At 42.7% G+C, this 21764-nt stretch overlaps 1 protein-coding gene across 1 annotated transcript; it reads right to left on the reverse strand.

The window, feature by feature from the left end:
* Positions 1–2991: 2991 nt before the first annotated feature.
* Asns (asparagine synthetase (glutamine-hydrolyzing)) lies at positions 2992–21414 on the reverse strand. Its single transcript, XM_052173225.1, has 12 exons — positions 21265–21414; positions 17443–17714; positions 13359–13596; positions 10548–10733; positions 10213–10314; positions 9650–9777; positions 8465–8591; positions 5850–5956; positions 4969–5069; positions 4252–4333; positions 4011–4166; positions 2992–3348 (listed from the first exon to the last, which is right to left on the reverse strand). Exons 2-12 carry the CDS (start codon positions 17689–17691, stop codon positions 3139–3141), a joined length of 1686 nt encoding a protein of 561 aa, XP_052029185.1. The 5' UTR covers positions 17692–17714; positions 21265–21414; the 3' UTR covers positions 2992–3138.
* Positions 21415–21764: the final 350 nt, after the last annotated feature.

The following is a 21764-nucleotide window of genomic DNA, read 5'->3' on the forward strand; positions in this document are numbered from 1 at the left end:
ATAATCCACCTACACACATACAGTGATATCTTTTCAGTGAAGGATGTACAAGGACATGCTGACACTTGTTCAAAAACTGAGGGAGGATGTGGGGATTTACCCTCATTTTTTTGTGTGTGTGTGTGTGTCTTTCTAAAATGCCAGAATTTATTAAGTATCAGTAAATTTATTAGGCGCATTCTCATTGGCAGCCATTTGCCAGACAGCCCTATTTCCCTTGATAGCCCTGGCTATAGAAAACATAGGTTCTTTCAGTGTGGTCTTAATTAAAAATTCTCAGGTCGCACATTACACACCCATTGCCAAAATTCCTTCTCTGGGGAATATGTAAACAACACCTCCTCCTCCTCCTTCTAAGGCCTAATGACAACCCAAGGTTTGATCCTACCAGAGTCCATACAGCTTATTAGGCTTAATTATAGAGCAATGGTGACAGAGCATAAGTGTCACAGCACCCACACTGAAGATCTGAATCCAGAGGCCATGATGGCTTCCCTAAGGCTGCATAGATAGAGCAGCCTTCATCCTCTCCATCCTTTCCCAGCTAGAGCCTTTAGCTCTTGTCGAAGGCCCCCAAGGCCACAAATAATTAGAGCAGAATTGCATCCAACTAGTTAGTGTTAGGTCTCAGAAACAAGGAACAGATAGCTAACTGTGGTGCTTATTAACATATCATAAGCAGGCACAGGCCAGTTTTCCCAGCATCACTCAGTAGCTGTGGCTCCTCCCAGTTCTCCTCACTCCATAAACCTGTTACTCTCAGAAGCTGGTCTTCCTGCTTCTCTTTTTTTTTTTTTTTTTAAATTTTTTTTTGTTTTTTTTTTTTATTCGATATAATTTATTTACATTTCAAATGATTTCCCCTTTTCTAGCCCCCCACTCCCTGAAAGTCCCGTAAGCCCCCTTCTCTTCCCCTGTCCTCCCACCCACCCCTTCCCACTTCCTAGAAAACTGGAATACCCAAAACATAATCCACACATCAAATGAGGTACAAGAAGAAAGGAGGAGTGGCCCCTGGTTCTGGAAAGACTCAGTGAAGCAGTATTCGGCAAAACCCTCATTTTTAAGATAAAGTATAAGAATGTTGTTATGGGATGTGGTACCTTAGAGCAGATATTTAGTCAAAGTGAAGTAAAGCTGTTGGGTGTGTAGTCACAAGGTGCTTATGGGCCTGAAATAATGCAAGATAATGAATCCCAGCTAGCAATCCTTAGTTGTAAAAGTGCTTGAAAGTGCTAGCTGCTAATTAGCAGTCCTGTATGAACAGAAAACCAAATGTGGTCAGTATGTAAGCAGTTAGGTCGCATACAAGCTGGCAACCCTACTGGCACTTTCTTCAGACCTTCCTTTAAAGCTGCAGAAGAAAAAGTTAAGTACATGATCATGTATAAGTTGAAATTCCTCACCTTTGCCACCATTTTGGACAACCTTCTGTGTGTTGTGGCCCATGAGTTGAAGGCTTAGTTCTTCAACTAGTGCATGCAATCATTGTCAAGTGACTAGATCATCAATAGATAAATCCATTGATGGATTCATAATTGAGTAGCATTAGTGAGATGGTAGAAACTTTCGAGGGTGAGACCTGGATAGGTCACTGGAGATGTTCTCAAACTCCAGCCTCTTGCTTTCCCACTGCCGTGAGGTGGAGAACTGTGTTCTACTGATTTCCTGCCTCGCCACTGGAAGGGAAATGATGTAGCTAACACTGTGAACCAGCCAATCACGAACTGTAAGCTCTCAGACTGTACCTGGAAGAACACCCTTTCTTAAGCCCTTGGCAGACAGACAAAAGGTACATAGGTTTGGTGCTGCGAAGTTGGCCTATGCATTACTATGTGTGTCAGAGTTCTGAATGAGATCTGAACACCACGAGTCTCAGTCACTAAAGTTAAAATGTGAAGCTTACCCCACGCCTTCAAAATCGGCAATGTGCTTTACGCTACACCCATCTTGCCATGTCCACTACCGTGTAAACATTCTCAAGCAAAGTTAAGGATCCCAATGCAAAGCATTTGCAATGCCACGTAGTGGGGCTGGATGAACCTCAGCAGGAAATAGGAATACAGCCAAATCCAGGTAAGTTTGAATGTTTCAACTACCTATAAATATGAGATAAACATCAGGTCACCCCAGAGTAAGGATTCATCTTCAGTTTCTCAGACACATTTATAGATTATAAGTCATGTCCTATAGCTGGCCTCAATCACTTTTCCCATCAAGCATTTCTTCACTGAGACAGGATAGCCTCAACGTGTAGCCCAGGCCGGCCTTGAAGCGCTGCAGCTTCCTCAGTGCTCAGGGCATCAAAATACTTGATGCCCGCAAGAACTCTTGCACCAAGTACTCCCTTTTCAAAACAATTTAACAGCTAAATTCACATTCCAAGTATGTCAGCATGTCCTGAAGCACTTCAATAAACATTCAAATAAGCATCTTCTGTTTGTAAGTACTATCTCCTACTTCTCCATTCTGTTTGTGAGACACCTGTAGCTTGGACAATTCCTCTGGAATACGTGTCAATATACAATGGTTCAGGGTCCACACCTGGCCTGCCACCTGCTCTTATAAATGAAGCTTTATGGAAAAAGGCTGTGTGATCTAGGTTTCATAGGGTCCAGTTTTGTATCAGTGTTAGCAGTTCCACAGAGACCCTCGAAAGCCTAACAGAGCACCTGACCCTGTATTTAAGAAGTTTGTCCCCTGCTCTACGAGACTTCAGATGGGACATTAGCACAATACAAAAAACCAAACAAGCTAGCAAAACCTTGAATGTCTGTCCTATAAAGCAGAATTGTCACCAGTCTCCACAAGGGACTCACATCCCAGTCTGCCTAGCCAGCTGTTAGGAATGTAGGCAGAACTGAGATGCAAAGATCACATGCTCTCCCCAGACATCTGGCAAAACATCCAGACAGTGGCAATACAGCAAGAGCCAATGGGTCTCTTAGCTACCTCAGATGAGGCTTCACTGGTACCCACAACCAGGAGGCATTTTAGATGTGATACTTTTATTTCTTGACATGCCTAAGTAAGACAGAGTGGCTGATGGTTGAGTTTCATTCGTTCTGATTGTTTTTCGATGTCTCTACCTTCAGAGCTGGAAGAAACATTTACTTTACACACGAGTGTAGAGAGCACCTAAGCTTTGGCAGCTGACTTGTAATGGGTCAGAGTGCGGGCAGAAGGGTCAGTGGCGTTGATCCACTTGGGCATCCAATAATGGGTCAGCCAATCAGCCCGGCCTGGGTAATGGCGTTCAAAGATCTGCCGGTAGTAATAGCCTTCTTTAGTTTTGGGAGTATTGAAGGGAAACTTTTGGGAGGCCGTGGACATCATCTCATCGTCGACCTATAAGATAAAATTAGAACATAAAACATTTTGATGTGGGCTGGAGAGGTGGCTCAGTGGATAAGAGCACTGACTGTTCTTCCAGAGGTCCTGAGTTCAATCCCCAGCAACCACATGGTGGCTCACAACCATCTGTAATGGGATCTAATGCCCTCTTCTGGTGTGTCTGAAGACAGGTACAGTGTACTCATATATATTCATTATATATATAATAAATCTTTTAAAAAAACATTTTGAAATGTATTTGGTCTGATGGAGACCAAAATAAAGTTAAGACATGCTATGAAGTAACACAACCCTTATTCAGCAAAATGCTGAAACAAGCTACAATAAACAGACTTTTTAAAAGCTCTCATGCATATTTCATACTTGGAAGCTCAGTGTTTGACCCATTTCTACCCAGCATGTACTGAGGCATGTGCAAAAGGGTCAGCGATGATTAGGAAGTCTTCCCTCTATCCCTTTTCTTTTGACCATCAATACTACTTTACAGTCTTTCATTTTCCTTAATTATTCTGTAATGCTTATAAAAGACATATTCCTTGCAGGAACCCCGACTCTTCTGTAGACCCAACTATTCAAATTAAATGCAAAGAGATAACCCAGCTCTCTATTAAACTATTATTAGTTTAATAATCCAGAACATATCTTTAAAGACAGACCTGATGTTCAACATAGTCCTGTAAAATCTTGAACCAGGAGTTCTTCACTGAGGTGATCCCATCGCTGAAGGCTTCTTTGGGTCGCCAGAGAATCTCTTTGGGTAGCAGGTTGGAGTCCTCAAAAGTCTCTCTCAGGAGATGTTTTTCTATGCCATTCTAATTGAGCACAGAAGGAGGATCAGTGAAGTCACCAGAGAAATCAATGGTATTTGGGGTTTTTACCCAAGGTTGATTTACCTACTTTTGGAATTCTCATTTCTGGAGGCAGAGATAGGTAATAGGAAGAAAACCGATGATCCAGAAATGGGACTCTGAGTTCGAGACTTGGGGAAAACAGAAGACAGTATGAATCAGAAGGCTGGCACGGCTTCCCAACAACTGCACCAGACTGAGCGATGAAGATTATACAGTCCTGTTCTGGCTGCCTAGGGGCCACGCTGCATATAGTAAAGTCTGTACTCGAAATAAAATCAGCATCTAGGGAGGGAAGCTTTCTATTTTAAACTATTTCTTTCCTCCTGTGCTAATGAAAAAAGTACGTGTTTCTATAAAAGCAGAAAAGTTAATTACAACTATGAGAGACCTGATCATGAGGGTATATGCAAACACATACATGATAAATACAAAAGTTCCAGTGACACTCATCAGGACACACAGACATGTAATAACTATGATTACAGCCAATTCGTAAACCAAATATGGTTCTGTAGAGGAATGGAAAATGTTAAAAGGCAAGTGTTTATTCTGAACAATAAGGGAATTCTAGTCTTCAACAAGCCCAGTTAAACATGGATACTGTGGGCAAGTAGAAATGGCACCAAAGAAACTTATTCTACAATCCTATCAACAAATGAATGAATGAATGAATGAATGAAGATTGCATGTCCCCTCCCAGATGCAGCCACTTAAGTTACTTCCCCTTCTTCCTTGCTGGTTTTACGTGGCTTTTTAAAGTTACCCGTGTGCAGCGGTGGTGCGGTCGGCCCGGAGGACATCAAACAGGTAGAGCTCCTTCAGTAGCCTCTCACTCTCCTCCTCGGCCTTCTCAGGAGAAGGAGCCTACGTAAGAAGCGAAGGTGAGAGACTGGCCTTGACACACACAGACGGCCTGACTTTTCCCTCTTACATATAAAATAAAAAAATGAGTCAGGCAGAAAACTTAAGAGGAGATAAAGGACGTGAGTAAATGACTTCAGAGACCAGCAAGGTCTTATAAGACAGGCCCGTCCACCCTCCAACGCGCTTACTGTGGAAACAAATTAAATGATTGCCTTGGGCAACAGACACAGTGCCTGTAATCCCAGAACTTGGGGAGCAGAGGCCAGTCTGCTCTATATAGTGAGCTTCTGGACAACCAGAGCTACATGCGACCCTGTCTTGGAAAAAAAAAAAAAGCCAATCAATTAATAAATAGACGACAGACAGACAGACAAAAACAAAAGCAATTCTCATGGGTTTTGTTTTGTTTTGGTTTGTTTCTGTTTTTCGAGACAGGGTCTCTCTGTGTAGCCCTGGCTGTCCTGGAACTCACTCTGTAGACCAGACTGGCCTCGAACTCAGAAATCCAACTACCTCTGCCTCCCAAGTGTTGAGATTAAAGGCGTGCGCCACCACCACCCAGCCAATTCTCATGTTTAATTTTAATAATGAAAAGTATCTGGTACTATTAAGCCTCCTTTCTCCCCAAAACAAACAAACAAACAAACAAATAAAAATAGAAAACAGATAGCATCTGCCCTCCAAAAATGTTACAAATCATAAGGACAGAATAGAAAAGAGTCAAGTGATTCTGACTTTTCTTAACTTAGCCTGGCCATCTTTTTGCTTCAGAGTACTTACCTTGTGGAAATATATGTAGCCCTGTGTAAGTTCATCTGACCCCTCTCCGGAGAAGATCACCACGCTGTCTGTGTTCTTCCGAATATACTTGGAAATTAAATACATGCCTTAAATGAAAGAGAGATTAAGGTTGATGTCAGTGCTGTCTTTTGGTGAGCCTCAGAAACAACTACAGGCTAAGTGTCTTGTTGGACTGAGTTACCGTAAATATTAAAGCAGCTTCCAAAAGATCACAAACTTGTAAGCCATTTACATGTAGTTGAACAATAAAATAGCCTAGAATCTACTATAATATTTTACAGTAGGCTCCAAAATTCTTCTTAGAACAAGACTTTCTGCATTAAATGTTTGCTAGATTGAACCACTCAAATACCTGAATACCATGGTGTGTGTACTAACACTAGTATAGAAGAGTAAGGTGTGGGTCTTGCAGTGTTTTGGATGCAGTTTGCTCTCCCAAGGGCTCATGTGTTGGTGGTGTGAGCCATGGTGGAGAAATGGGAGGTGAGAGGTGGAGAATGGGAGGTGAGGTTCCTTGGGGTTCCTTGGGTCCTCAAGCATCTTGCCTTAGAAGGTATTAAGGCAATTCTCAGGATAAATCAAATTATTTCTCCTGAATCAAGTTTTTAAACAGAACCCCTCTCTAGTCTTCGGCTCCCGGTATCACTATGAGATCTCTTCCTCATGGGCGGCTCCTTATGTGCCACGTTGTTGGACTTTTCTGGAGTTTCTCATCTGGGGTTATCCACTACAGTAACAGAAAGCAGACTAACAGAAGTAGCCTACTTTTAATTGTTTTGTTCTTTTCCATTTCCACTCCTCATTTCCAAACCCTGCATTTGATTAAGAAGGCTCTGTACAGTATTATACGATGTCTACTTGGCAGATATCACTCTATACTACCATCTCTCTACACTACCATCTGTCTCCTCCAATCTCATTTTTATCCTTCTTAGGAGAGATGTTCTTCCTAACTCTGCTTCCACCTCATAAAAATTTAACCACAGATGTGTTATATGTGTGAGTATTTAACTATGACGCTTCAGAAGGCCAACTCACTGTAATACTCAAGGTATTTTATTACACTCCAAAGTGAGTTTTTAAAAAGACCCACTCAGCTAGTAAAATTTTGAGGATGAATCTATCTGATTTGTGGTACATTTCTAATCTTAGAATGTGTTTGCCAGATAAAAGTAGAGTTGCTTGCATGACAATAATAGCTAGTAACTGGAAAGGAGTGTGATGGAGTATTTATAATACATCTACACAAGGACTCATTAAGGAAAATGTATTGTAGTATAGACCCATTTCCCCATTTTATTAAGAACAATGCTCCCCCGGGGCTGGAGAGATGGCTCAGTGGTTAAGAGCACCAACTGCTCTTCCCAAGGTCCTGAGTTCAAATCCCAGCAACCACATGGTGGCTCACAACCAACCGGACAAGATCTGGCACCCTTTTCTGGAGTGTCTAAAGACAGCTACAGTGCACTTACAAACAATAAATAAATAAATCTTAAAAAAAAAAAAGAACAATGTTCCTTCAGTATTCATTTAGGATTGGTTTCAGGAACCAATCAGCTACCCACATCTTCAGATTTCCCAACTCCTTATAAAATGATAGTGTTTGCACACAACCTACACACATATGCCAGCTATCTTGTTTTACTGTGCTTAGCTGTATTGTGCCTCAGAGGAAGTTCATTTCTTACAAATTAAAAGTCTGGCAATCCTGCACTAAGCAAATACACTATTATTTTCCATAGCTTAGATGATCAACAGTAATAAGACATTCTTAAATAAAAGTACTTGTTGACAACAGTACACTGTAGTCATAACTTTTAAATGCACTAGGAAGCAAAAACTCACTGCACTGAGACACTTGCTACAGAGATCTGAACCTGTAACACCTATAAGATATCCTTATACCTTAAATCGCCTCTAGACCACATACAATATCTGATACAGTGTAAATGCTTTGTAAGCAGATCCCACACTGCCTTATTTACAATAATGGCAGCAGTAAAGTCTGCCCAGGTCTAGTAATATACATTATTGTTCTCAAGTATTTCCAAGCTTTGGTTGGTGAAACTCAAGGATAATGTTATATATTGTGGCCTAACTATACCATCCAAGATATTTTACACAGAGAAAATGGGAGAAAGGGGCCAAAGTATGTATCCATTCTATGGTCATGCCATATGCCGACTGTCCAGCAGTCTTCCCGCCTCAGCTTCCTGCGTGCTGGAATCCTGGTTATGATGAGTTAGTTTTGAGGTAACAAATAATTCATATGAAGTATAGAAGACAGAACCTAGCATGAATTATAGGCTTAGCAAATGTGATCTGTTATTATTTTTATGAAGCATTCTTTAAGACTATAGGCCAAGATGACCTTGCAAATTCAATGTGATCTCATTATATTCATGAAGCACTTCCTCCAGTTGAAAAGAAAATCAGGCACTCTTAAACAGTCTTAACAATATATTATAGTATTATTAACAATTTAGGAACTTTGCTAGTATTCATATTTAGACAATACTTCTTAAGCTGAAATCATCTTAAATCTTCTGCTGTTTCAGTATTAAAACACTTTTCACTACAATAAAATCCCTTACCTACAGATGCTCGAACTGTCGTGATATCATAAGTTTCCAAGGAAAATATGACTTCGTCCAGGGCCTGAATGCCTTCTTCAGAGTTAAAAAGGACTTCATGATGCTCGCTTCCAATATAATTTGCCACCTGATTGCGAAGAGAACTCCATAAATTTGTTAAAGAACTACTTTAGAAAATCAAACAGGCTAATTTCTCTCAAGATAAACATGGTGCAGAGAAACAAAGCTGAAGACGACTCAAGGTCTCTCCAGACTGCCGTCGCCAGGGCGGTGCAAGCCCCTTCAGTAAGAGGAGATGCAGGTGCAGCCACATGCTAGCTAAAGCATGCCAGGTGCCTCTGCCTGGCCCTCGCTCCCTCTCAATCCCAAGAAGAAAATCTCCTACTGGCTCTCTCCAAATCAAAGCTATGGTCTGACAGTCCAAGGTCTCAATCAGCACACCACTCTTCTATTTTACCTAACCTGCCTCATTTCTCCCTCAGGATAGGCAAACTGTGGTCCCCTTTTGAACATCATCTATCTCCCTTGAGCTATACTGAAATGCCTGATTTTATACCCAGCATGGCATCCCTGTATAAATAGCCTTTTCCTGTCTTCCAGCATATACCTGTTTGCATTGGAATTCTCCTCTAGGCCTTTCTCAGTCATTCTAGGTCTTTACAGAGCAAGACCCCATCTTCCGCACACAGAATTGTGGGTACACTGTCTGTTCTGCCTACAGTTTGTACCGCAATGCTTCGTAAGAAGGTAGCTATTATCCTAGTACCGATTTCTATCCCAGTCTCTTCTCTATGGCTTGTCAGAAAGACCTCAACCAAAATCAACTTGAGAAGGAAAAAGTTTATTGGGTTTGCCTATCCTGAGTCACAGTCCATTGAGGAAAGAGAAAGCAGGGAACTCGAGATGGGAACCGAAGATTCTGGAGGCAGGAGGAGCAAGCCAATAAATAAGCAGTGCCCTCCAAGGTCTCTGCTTCAGTTTCTGCCTCAAGTTCCCATCTTAGGTTCCTTCAGTGGACTACGACCGGGGGATATGTACACCACATAAACCCTTTCCCCATGTTGTTGCTTCCATCATGGCCTTTATCACAGTAACAACACGCACGCTAGGACAACTTCAGCTTGATTTTCATTCTAACAGCAGGACTAAGTTCTGAGTCTATATAATGGGCGGGTGGCACTGTACCTTTCTGGCAGCCAGTAGGTCGGGGCTGTCCTCCATGCCGATAGCAAATGTCTGGAGAGGATACTGAACTTGGGCCTCCTTGAGCTGCTTCAGGAGGGAGGCAGCAACCAAGCTGGAGTCCAGGCCCCCTGCAGCATTAGAACAAACTCGATGCACACATTGGGCAAAGACAATCACACACCTGTTAAACATCTGGATTAGGGTTTGACTTTTAAGAGCTCTGAGCTTTATAAACTGAAATCAGCTTTAGTAAGATTTATATTGAAATGAAATAAAATGTGCATATATATGTATGCACATGTGTGTGTATGTGTTAATACATGCATTTTATTGGCCCCTTACAATGACAACTGTATCTGAAGTGGTTTAAACGATCAATACACAGGACTCTAAGGGATGAGTACCAACCAGCTCTAACCCTAACAAATGCAGCTTGTAAACATGGCTATAGAAAAACAAAGATGGACTCATATAGTAGGCCTTTAACATTCCAAGCTCAGACCAGCTACAAATCATTTCATTTAAACACAAGCAAGACGTACGCTTCTTTAAACTGACTTCACCTGATAAAAGGCAGCCAATCCTCCGGTCCGTCATCAAGCGTTTCTTGATAGCATTGTCAAAAAGGATCCGCAGATTGTTCTTCACGGTCTCTATCTCAAAGCCTAGCAACACAGAGAGTAAATGGACCCGCCGCAGACAAGCTGAGGCTAAGCTAACTGGGATGAGGCAAGCAATCCCCTAAGTCGTCAGGATGGCCCTCCCTCGCTCACGAAGATCCCACCACCTCCGAATCAAAGAGGAAACATCTAAGACCAGGATCATTGGTGTGAATGAACGGCCCTGTGCCATCAGGGATGGGCTGCGGTTCTGGAGTTTGGTCAAGGGCACCAGTCACCTGGGAAGAGTTTCTCCACACTGTCGTAGATGGCATGCAGGGGTTCATCCGTACAGTGATGGTATTTGACCATTTCCACAGACGCAACTTTGCCATTTGGTTTTAAATCCAAAACTTCATAGTGTCCAGGAAGGAAGGGCTCCACTTTTAAGAAGGGAGTGGTGGAGTGTTTCAAGGGAACAAGGCCTACAAACAGAGCACAGCAGGATACACAATTCAGTGCCTCTCTGTAGCCTTTGCAGCGAGCTCGTCGCCTCTAATCCACGCTTCCCTCTTTAAGTGTGAATGCATGTCCACTATACAGAAATGGTGGGAGAGGAGATAACTACCCCACCCCCTCCCATCTCTCCTGAAGAAGCAGGAATGACAGGGAGACAGAGCACAAAACCCCACGGATTTGCAACCGTTTGATGCAATAGGAATGTGATTCCTTTCAAGATAATTTCCAAACAATAGCAAGGTGAAGATTCCAAACTTCGCCTTTGAACTTGTGTGTGTCCAGCTGTCAGATAACATTCTCTGAGAAGATCCTCTCCCACCTGAGCGGCCCTGCTACCTTTATTAAAATTAAAGTCTTCATCAACTCATTCCTTTCCCTAGCTGAAATTTCTGATCATGGACACCTATTTTTTAGTTACCTATAGAAATCCTCAAAGAATAAAACTTTTTAAAGGGAAGGCCTATTTTTCTGTCAGCAAGTAAACAAGATGAGAAATAAATCTGAGAAGAAAGAGGAATGAATCAAAATGCTAACTTCATGATAACTTGCCACGGTAGCATTTTAGGAGAGACCAATGGTTCTCAAGCCTTTACCAAGCAAAGATCCACTATCAGGCACTCAAAAGCCACTACCCACCCCTTAACAGCTGTCATATAATGTGTAGGAGAAAGCCATATAATGTAACTTATATGTAATGTAATGTAGCAGGCAGTGGCTACCCTGACACCACTGTGATCTGACACAAAAGCCAATGTTGTGTAGTTAAACAGCCTATCTACACAGATATTTGTTATAATGTACTATGAGTCTTATAATCGAATTTGTGTACATGGACTTCAAAGGCCAAAGGAATCCAGTGTTCTCGCTAGCTGGCAGAGCTCAAAGACTGCTCACTCCTGTAGAGGATGCGATGCAGCCAACTGAAAGGTCTTAGACAGATCACCATGATGAGATTTGTTTTAAAGACTGGTAACAGGAAGCAGCACTCCAGTGGGGTCACTGAATTTGTGTGGCGGATTCAATAGAATGACCCCTATAGGTCATATCCACTTGGTTTCCAGTGAATAGAACTGTTTGGGAAGGATTAGGAAGTGTGGCCTTCTTAGAGGGACATCACTAGGGATAAGCTTTGAGGTTTGAAAAGCCCACATCATTCCCAGTCATCCCTCTGCCTCATGTTTGTGGATCAAGATGTAAGCTCCCAACCACTGCCTGCTTGCTGCCATGTTCCCCATCATGATCTCATAGACTCTAGCCCTCTGAAACTCTAAGCTCCAAATAAACTCTTGCCTTGGTCATGGCTTCTTATAGTAATATAAAGGTATCTAGGCAGTCTAGAAGAGGACGGGGTTAAGGATGCAGAAAATAAACTGTAGAGAGTAAACTGTTGGTGAGAGTCCAGTTCCATAGCAAGCCATCATTAGGTCTAAAAGTCCAAAGACAGTCCACAGAAGCCGGAGTCCCTGTTGCTGTGTATTCCTTCTGCCGGGTTTCCCTGATGGGGATTTTAGGGATCTGATGCAGAATGCCCTATGCTGTCTGCTGATAGACCACGTGAAGCACCGTTTAATACCCACACTTTTAGTTAGCACGACAAGGATCCCTTACTAGATCAAGATCCCTGTTTCAAGCAAGGTTAAATCTGAGGGCTAAGTGGCAAAGGATTAAAAAAATGGCAAACATACACTACAGGAAACTTGCTATCTAGATAAGAGACAAAAGATGATTACTAAATTTACTGCCAGAATATGCTAAAGTGTTATAATAAGTATAGTAAGTTAAGCTATCTGTTGATATAATAATATACCCAACATAAAAAATGTAAAAGAAATATTATTTTAGCACAAGCATTTGAGTCACTGTGACAAAGTACATGGTCACTTGGCTCTATCTCCATCCAACATACAAAAATACTTTTGCAAGAAGAAGAAACATACTCACCTCCTAGTGGCCAGACAAATCAGGGGCTGCAGAAATACCTAGTAAATGAGGTACCAGCCAAGCACCATGCCGTGCAAACATGAGGACCTGAGTCTAAATTCCCATGACCCATGCAAAACCAGGTAGCAGTATCCTGTGTCTTTAATTCTAGGATAGGTGGGGCAGGATAAAGGAGGAAGGTGGAGCCCTGGAGCTCAGTGACTACCTAGTCTGGCTAAATCAGAAACATGAGTGAGCTCTAAGTGCTAAGAGACTGTGTCACAAATTAAAATGGAGCCAGGCATGGTGGTGCCTATCTTTAATCCCGGTACTCAGGAGGCAGAGGCAAGCGGATCTGTAAGTTCCAGACAGCCAGGGTTACATAGTGAGACTCTGTCTCAGAAAAACTAAATGAAATAAAATTAAGATGTATAATATTAAGTCCCTGGTCTCTACATGTACGTATGAATGAGCACGTGTGTGCACGCACACACACACACACACACACACACACACACAAAAGAGCAAAGGAATGGCTCAGATCTCAAATCCTCTTCATACTGAGTATTCATCTCCAGTCATTTGTAAAATTTTTGACCAACAATTATATGGGGTTTTCAATACTAGCCAGGAAGAAACACAAACTAAAAATAGTTAAACTTCAATATTACCTTTAGCTTCTGAACACACAGCCAGAAATCCATCTTCTGTCAAGGCTTTAAACAAAGGCCTGACTCCATAGGTATCTCTGCCCAGAAATACTTTCTTATTGGCAGTGTCCAGTAAGATAAATGCAAATACCCCATCCAACATACAAATGGTTTTGTCGATACCTCCTTTGTCATAGAGATGGAGGATTATCTCACCATCCACATTGGTCTGATACTCAAATTCAAAACGTTGTTGTAGCTTAAGGAAGGAGAGCAAACAAATGTTAGTATCCTTGTGTAGCCTGATTCAGTATTTGTGTTCTACAATCAGTTCATGTGCTTTGGTTATTAAAAATAATTATGGCATTACCGAAATCTACCTTGTCTCAACTCCACAATTCTGAAAAAATTTTCCCCATAAAAGCTAAAACCTTGGTGATAAAGATTGATCTCGGATAAACAGGATACAATCGTCAGGTGTCAGAGCAGTGATACATGAAGAAATTCAAGTATATATTGCACACCATGGTCTACACTATGTACTTATATACATGAACATTTACATGGGCAATCATCCTTTGTTTCAGAACCCCAGCCTCAAGACAATACTACAGGTAACGTAGTGCTTTTTTTTGAAATGGAATATTATTCACATATATACACATCCTCCTGTCTACTTAAATACTTTCTAGTTTAGAATACTTTATACAATGTTTTAGATGGGATTGTTATGCAATATTGTACAGGGTATAAAGACAATGGTCATGTTCAACATAGACACAATTTTCTCACAAACATTTCCCAACCGTGTTTGCTCTGATCTTTCAAGGTAGAATCTAAGAATATAGATAAGGACATTCCAGCACACTAGGAGAATGGCTTGCTTAGTTACCATGAAGCTAAAAATGTATTGTCAGCACCTGTTGACTTTTGGTTTGGCATGCAGAATCAGCTGAGAGGCTCTTCCAGCTCATTTTCAAAGACCTCCCTTGTAAATATACAGCAAAAGGAAAATCTATTGGCCACTCCTTGCTGACAAATACAAATGAATCCACTACAATGGCAGAGTCTAGACTCAAGCTGCTGATACCCAGAAAAAGGCAACATTCAGACCTTCCTGAACAGTGGAACATCACAGCTACTTCTCGGGGACAAACAAAATGATGCTGGGCTTTATCATCAGTTCATATGCCCCACAGGAACAACCATGAGCCCTCCACTGTCTCTGCCAGCAAAGTAAAAAGGCTCGAGTTGGGCCCAAATTCTGATAGTTTCTACTACACTAGCACACCAGCAATGCTACAATAAAGGTCTCTGATCTCCACATCAGACTTGCAGAGTGTTTCCAATTTTCAAAAGGGAAATAGAACGCATATATAAATATGCATTGGGTCTCTCCATCCAACACGTGGTCCTCTGTGGAAAGCATTCACAGGACTGCTAAAGCATGTGCTTGGACTTCCTCTATGACACTACTGGCTGGCCATTCTTCCAAGCTGAGGACTATCAGAGTCATCCTAGCTTAAGAGGTGGGGTTGAAAATCTACTCCTCTGGACGGAAGCACCCACAGCATTTGAAAATAATGAACTTCACTTCCATTTTCTTTTTTGAGGGTAATTTACTCCGAACGGAGGCGTCCCTTCACTAACAGTTTCCAAGTACTAACTCTAACCCTTGAGAGGATGCTTTTTTACTGCACTCACGTCCTGCCACCTTCCTAAAGCCACACTGGCATCTGATTTGTTCTGGGCCCCTGGTTTATCTGTGTTCGCTCCTGTCACAGCACTGGCCGTGTTGTGTTTGGTTTTATTCCCAAAGCAGGAGATGAAGGACAAACTCTGATGCTGCATTTCTGAAAATACATATACTTAAACATGACCATTCTACTCTTAGACAAGTTTCTAGCCGTCTCATTTGGTTTGGTAGGAACAGCAGAAGGTCTTTGCACATAAAACATCTATATTTTTTTTTGTTTTTTTTTTTCCTAGACAGGGTTTCTCTGTATAGCCCTGGCTGTCCTGGAACTCACTCTGTAGACCAGGCTGGCCTCGAACTCAGAAATCCGCCTGCCTCTGCCTCCCAGAGTGCTGGGATTACAGGTGTGTGCCACCACCACCTGGCAAAACATCTAATTTTTAAAAGACATGTTTTTAAGATACTAACTTTTGAGTTCTTAACAAAATTAACAAGCAGCAACACTGTCCAAGGAAACTAAGGTATTTTCTAACCTCAAATAAGCCAGGGTATTTCCAAACCTCACTTCAGGAAGACAAGACACAGGGTAACACTGGCAGAGCTCAACCTGACACTCTCAGGTACACTGGTCTGACTTAATGAGACCCAAGCCCCTCCGACCTCACTGCTTTCCTTAACTTTCCTCTTCACGGGTTCATCTTCATCTTTGTATACAGCAAGCCTTTAATAAAGATATATTTGCTAAGTGGCTAAAGGCTTTAGATGAGAACCCTACTTTGAAAATGTTCTTATAAGCAAGCAATCTGGCAAATAAAAGCTATTGTTCAGGAATAAGATAAACCCCCTATCAATGAAAGGTAGGCGCAGAAACTCAAAATTTACCATGAAACAGCATGGCCAAATGGCTAAACCTTGACTGAAATCTTCCCTTCAGAAAAACAAAACAAAAACAAAAAAGGCCAAATACATGTGTATAAGCATGAACACACATGCACACTCATATACTCACACACACACATACAGACACACACACAGACACATACACACACATACACATACATACACATATACGCACATACATGCACACTCAAACATACATCACACTCACAAAATACACACACATACACACACACACATACACACACATATGCACACACACACAAAACAAAAAATAAAGGCAAAGCAAAACAAAAACACAGCTAAAATGTGTCTCTAGGGACATTTGGGGAAACTTAAACAAGAACTGGATATTAGATATTATAGATTTGCATTTGGTATTAATGTTACCTAGCAGAACGTTCTAATCTTAAACAACAAATGATTACATGTTTTAGAGGAAACATATTATACCATACTAAAATAATCCAGCCTAAAGGGAATGTGAGACCTGAAGATGAATACAGACAGATATTAACAATTACCAGTTTCCATGCACCTTGCTCTGAAGCACCTAGAAGCTGGGGAAAGAGTTAACAAGTTTGCAAATATAACAAGGGGTAGTATTGGTACAAGCACTCATGAATTAGAGATTTAATCTATTTCCTTATGAAAAATGAGTCAAATAATCCTGGCTTGGAAGGTTCTTATCCTATCTGGCTTCCGGGATCAACAGTTCTGTCCCCTCACCCACTCCTGTTCTCCAGACACCAGAGTAGAGCGGTCCAATTCCAATGCCGCTAAGTCTTCCAATAGGACATGGCCTCCAGCCACCTTTCTACAATTTGGCTCCCACTAAGTGTGAAACTGCAAAAGCTTCCTCAGTGGTCCCATTATATAATGCTGCAAATATCACCTCCTCTCAGCTTTGCAGGGTGGTCCCTCTGAGCCCTCAATTGCTCCTTGGAATGCTCTTAGCAGCAGGTCTTCCTAGCTCCCCCGTGGGTCCCCTAGCCAGAGTGCTATCCCTCCATGGAGAGCACTTCCCTGGCTTGCTGGGTATCAGGTCTCAGGTTAAGTCTCCCTTCCTCAGGGTCATCCCTGTTCAAGCTTCCTGCAAACAGCTCTTCCATATAGACTGCTTCTACATTTGCTTTCACAAAGTTCATTCTATAGTGATTTTCCTGTCTCCTGCTAGCACAGCCAGCATTTTGAAGTACAGACCTGACTGTCCTTTTCACTGCTGTGCCTCCGTCAGCTAACACAGAGCATAACACAGCCCTAATAAATATTAAAATGCATAACAGAAAAAAATGATTTGGCATCTCCATTTTAATCACTTTTTTAAAAATCTAATTCATTTACCTTTCTGTGTCTGTGCTCTGTACAAGACCAGAGCAAAAGAGAGGAGACCATGGAGAAGGGAATACTTTTAAAGTAACAGCGTTAAAAAAAAAAAAGAAAAGAAAAGAAAATGTAACACCAGTTCTGAAGTTTAATTATAGACAGCCATCCTGGCTGCATGCTGCTTACCGCCTTGTGGTTGTAGATTTCACCATTGTAACAGAGCCACAAATAAGGATATTTCCTCACTCTTATTGGCTGCATTCCAAACAGGGGGTCAACCACTGCCAACCGGTGAAAGCCAAAGCAACAGTTGGTGTATCCATTGACATTCTCGAAGCGAAATGCATCTGGACCCCTGTGCGCAATCTTCATCGCACTCAGACACTGCACAGAAAGGCAGTCATCGCTGCCGAAGAGGGCCCAGATGCCACACATGCTACAGGAGGGCTGCGGGCACTCTACGGAGAAAAGCACAGGGTTTCACATTCAGTATAATGTGATTCTTGAAGTTTGCACAACCCCTTCCAAAAGTTGGACACAAACCATCTTTATCTACTGCAATGTTCTATTAGGTTGGCAAGCACATGGGGAATGATTTCCTTTGCTTACAAATATTAAGAAATACAAATGACCTTTATATTCAGCCAGATACATAAGCTTTGCACTTAGCCAAAGCTCACATTTCTCCTGCCTTAGGATTTGGGAGGGGAGGGGTTACGCCCACCACCATCCAGGTCACATCTGCAACATCTGCAGCCCAGTATTGCTCCTAAGAGCAATAGCAGGAGTGGCTGGCTACACGCTAGGTGGGGATCCCAGCCCCAGCTCCTCTCGCTAAGAACCTCGAAACTCCCCCAAAGGTCTGGGAGATTCTCCATGTTAGCACAGCCTCTTCTTAAGCCTCTGCAATTAAAGGCCATCTCTTTATTTGCAGGTCAAATGCAAAGGGAATAAATAGCCGCTCGAAGGCACCCTTATGTAATATTAATACATGTGTATACACACACAATCATATAATACATCCACAGGCATGTCATGTCTGCTAGCTTAACCTCTAAGTGACTTACCTAAATATCACAGAAGAATAACAAAACAATATCTGATATCAGATAGCCTAACAAGCATTTTGAGTTGACTAAGGATGTGAACTATTTGTCATGGCTAGGTACTGTGGTACATAATGCTAGTACTGAGGGGAGAAGCCGGGTAGATCAAGGGTTCAAGGCCATCCTGCGCTGTAGGAGATCTTGTTTCAACAGAAACGTTCAATATCCAGTGTCCTTAATGACAAAAACTCTAAAATATTTATCTCAAAGAAGCTGCATTGGTTAGTTAGAAACAAGCTTGGAGGAGGGAAAACTTAATTAAAGCCCCGTAAGCCAGGAAGCAAAGAATTCCTACAAATCTTTCATTTGAATATCTGAAGTTCAAAATAGTTCGATAAAGAATCTCCAACTAGCAACACTGTTCAAAATGCAAAATGCAAATCTGCAACAAATAGCCACATCATCTGGAACCAACTCCCTAAAAAGTACACATTCTAAGCAACCCTTTGAAAATATTCCCACTGTATCACAGCATTGGAGCACTTGGAGTAAAACCAGACCAAGCAATGAAAAGTGGTATCAAGGAAAGCAACCTGACAAGAAGTGCAAGTTGCCTGTAGCCCCTTCCATGACACCGTCCAAAAAAGATTGGCTTGGTCTGCACATTCAATAAGAAAAATCAAGAGACTGAGGAGGGGCGGCTATTAGTAAACAGTGTTTGATTCAATGCCAATGAAAAGTGGGTTAGCCACACGCACTGGTAAAAGATGTCTCCATCAAATCCTGACCCTCAGAGCTCAGGGAACCCTGAGCTAGAGGAGGCAGAAGGAGTTGCAAAAGTCTAGGGGACTGAGGACATCAGAACAAGGCCTTCTAAATCAACTGAGCAAAGCAGAACTCCGAGGCTGAAGCAGCCAGCACAGGATCTACGTGGGTCTCCACTGTGTCCTCTGCATGGACCACAGCGGTGGTTCTCAACCTCAGGGTCAAATGGCCCTTTCACAGGGCTGTCCAAGACCAGCAGAAAACACATGTACAATGTGACCCAAAACAGTAGCGAAATCGCCGTTATGAAGTAGCAAGGACTATAACTTTACAGTTGGGGTTCACTGCAGTGATCTGTATCACTGTGCCAGCACCAGGAAGGTTGAGAACCATCACGTTATAATTCTCAGTGTCCTTTGTTCTTTGAGTCCTTCTATGGGACTCCTGCCTGAATGTGTGAATGAGTGGCCCTCTGCTCCCCGCACCTTCTCTTGGGGATTTTTTTATTTTTCTGTTGGCTTGTTGTTGTCCAACTTCGATGTGATGTTTCCCCCTTTATCTTACCTTACTATATTTTATCCTATTTTGTTGTTTGTCTCTTAGAAGCCTGCCCTTTTCTAATGAGAGGCAGAAAGGGAGGGGATTCAGAGGGGAGAGGTGGGGAGCAACTGTAAGTAGAGAGAGGGGAAACTGAGTTCAGATTGTATTATATGAGAAAAGAATATGTCTAATAAAAGGAAAAGAAAATTGGGTTAACAAAGCGCTTTGAAAATCGATTATGATCATCAGAAAACCATTTGCCTAGGTCTTAAGGCTCTTCCGTGAACTGAACTGTCTGTTATGCAAAACATATGCCAGGCACTACATTAAGGTGTAAAGAAAAGTTTAAAATTCTTTCCGTCAGGAGTAAGGAAATCCAAACTCCTTTGTAATTGGAATCAGAGGCCCTCCTTGTACCGTATTTTCCTCACTGTTGTCTGTCCCTGCAATTTTCCTCATTTCCTGGTTAACTTCTGCAGCAGTGCTGGCCAGTGAGCCATATGTGTAATTTTAATATCCTAAGAAGGCCAGTTAAGAAGGCGAGAGAAAACATTAAAACTAATTTTAAACTTACCTTAGCACGGCACACCCCAAACATGACAATCAATACAATATCATCAAAATGAATTATAGTTTACACTATTTTTCCTAAATTATTAAAACCGGGCTGGAGGGATAGTTTAGTGGTTAAAGACTATCAAACAAACACCAAAACATCAAGTAACAATCAAAATATCAAGTGTTCGGTTTTCATACTCATCAAAATCGATGACTTTCACTCTTACCACGTCTCAGTTCAGACTAGCCAGCATTTCTAGGGGTGAGTAAGTAAAAGAGCGCATGCTCACCCCCTGGACAGCGCCACTTTTGTACACAGACCATATTACAGTACTGTCATCCATCAACGATAAGAGGTAACTGTTAAAACCAGTAGGCCCCAAGCCAAGAAAACTCAAACCTGCCCGTATATTTTAAAAGTTAGACCAATCTGAAACTAGGCCTGTGAATCGCTATACATAATTAAGAAGAAAAAAAAGCATGCTAATTCCTTTGCCTTTTTCCGTTCTTAGCCGTGGGTCTCCTTAAACAGATTTTTCCCCCGGCGTAGCTTCAAGTAAGGAACTGGAGTGGAGGAAAGGCCTGAGCTGCAAGGTGAGTTGGGGCTCGGTAATCCAGATCCAGACAGGCAGTCAACCACAGAGACACTCGCTCTAGATCTTGGGAGAGCTTCCGTCCTGCTGGAGAAGGAATATCCTGTCCCTGCACTAGCCTGGGGTGCTGGTCTTGTGCAGGCGTCCAGCTGGTCTCAGGCAAAACCCTCGGATGGCTGAAGTTTCCCAGGTTTAGACGTTATACAGTAAAAGAAAATATTTATGGTGTCTAAATGAAGGCCACCTTTGCCTTCTGTCTGGAGCGGCCCTGCTTCTGCGCTGCACTTGGCTGCGGTGAAAGCTTTCCTGGCAGCTCCGTCCTAGGTGCGCAACAATCCCCCGGCGCCCGCCCCGCCCTGCCTCCCGCTGCACCGCAGCATCTGTCCGGAGCCGGACGGAGTGCTCAGCATCCGCACGCCCCGGACACGTGCACGCGCGGACAGCACGTCCTCCAGCCTCCGAGGCGAACCGAGCGCTCCACGCTGAGCACCCAAGTCCGCGCTTACCTGCGCACTAGCGGCCAGGGCCAGAGGAGGTGGAGCGGGGGCAGCGCAGCGACAAGGACAAGACCGGCGGGAGGACCGTACGCTTCCCACCTTACAGTCGCCCGGCTTCTGTAACGCGTGCGGGAAGTTTCATCATATTGCTGGGACCCAACCCGTGCGCAGGGGCGTGTCCCGCAGTGCTGACGAGCGACGCCAGGCGGGGCTGAGGCCGAGGCAAACGTGCACCCTGGGGGCCTAGAGCCAGGATTTGTTCTGCTTCTGTTCCTTCAAGTGCAGTGACATTGCAGCCTGGCTCACTGGGTTACCTACAAGACCAGGCAATTAGAAGTCTCCGTACTTGGATGCTTCTAGGACCAGTTGAGGACAGTGCCCCATCAGTAATAGATCTCCCCCTCCTGAATTGTAGTCTTCAATACTCCCAAATAGTGTCTGATATGTTACTACTTATGTGGATACATAAGTAACAGGAATACCTGGAAGGACACACACACACACACACA

Source organism: Apodemus sylvaticus, chromosome 2 (genome assembly GCF_947179515.1).
Source record: "Apodemus sylvaticus chromosome 2, mApoSyl1.1, whole genome shotgun sequence".
Lineage (NCBI taxonomy): Eukaryota > Metazoa > Chordata > Mammalia > Rodentia > Muridae > Apodemus > Apodemus sylvaticus.

Excerpts from the sequence above, each read along its gene's own strand:
- Asns (XM_052173225.1), bottom strand. The coding sequence starts at position 17,691 with ATGTGTGGCATCTGGGCCCTCTTCGGCAGCGATGACTGCCTTTCTGTG. Across the intron at positions 10,734-13,358 it reads TGTGTGTTCAGAAGCTAAAG|GCCTTGTTCCCTTGAAACAC; the intron begins GTAATATTGAAG and ends CTCTGTTTGTAG. Across the intron at positions 5,957-8,464 it reads GACAGTTCGAGCATCTGTAG|GCATGTATTTAATTTCCAAG; the intron begins GTAAGGGATTTT and ends CTTTCATTTAAG.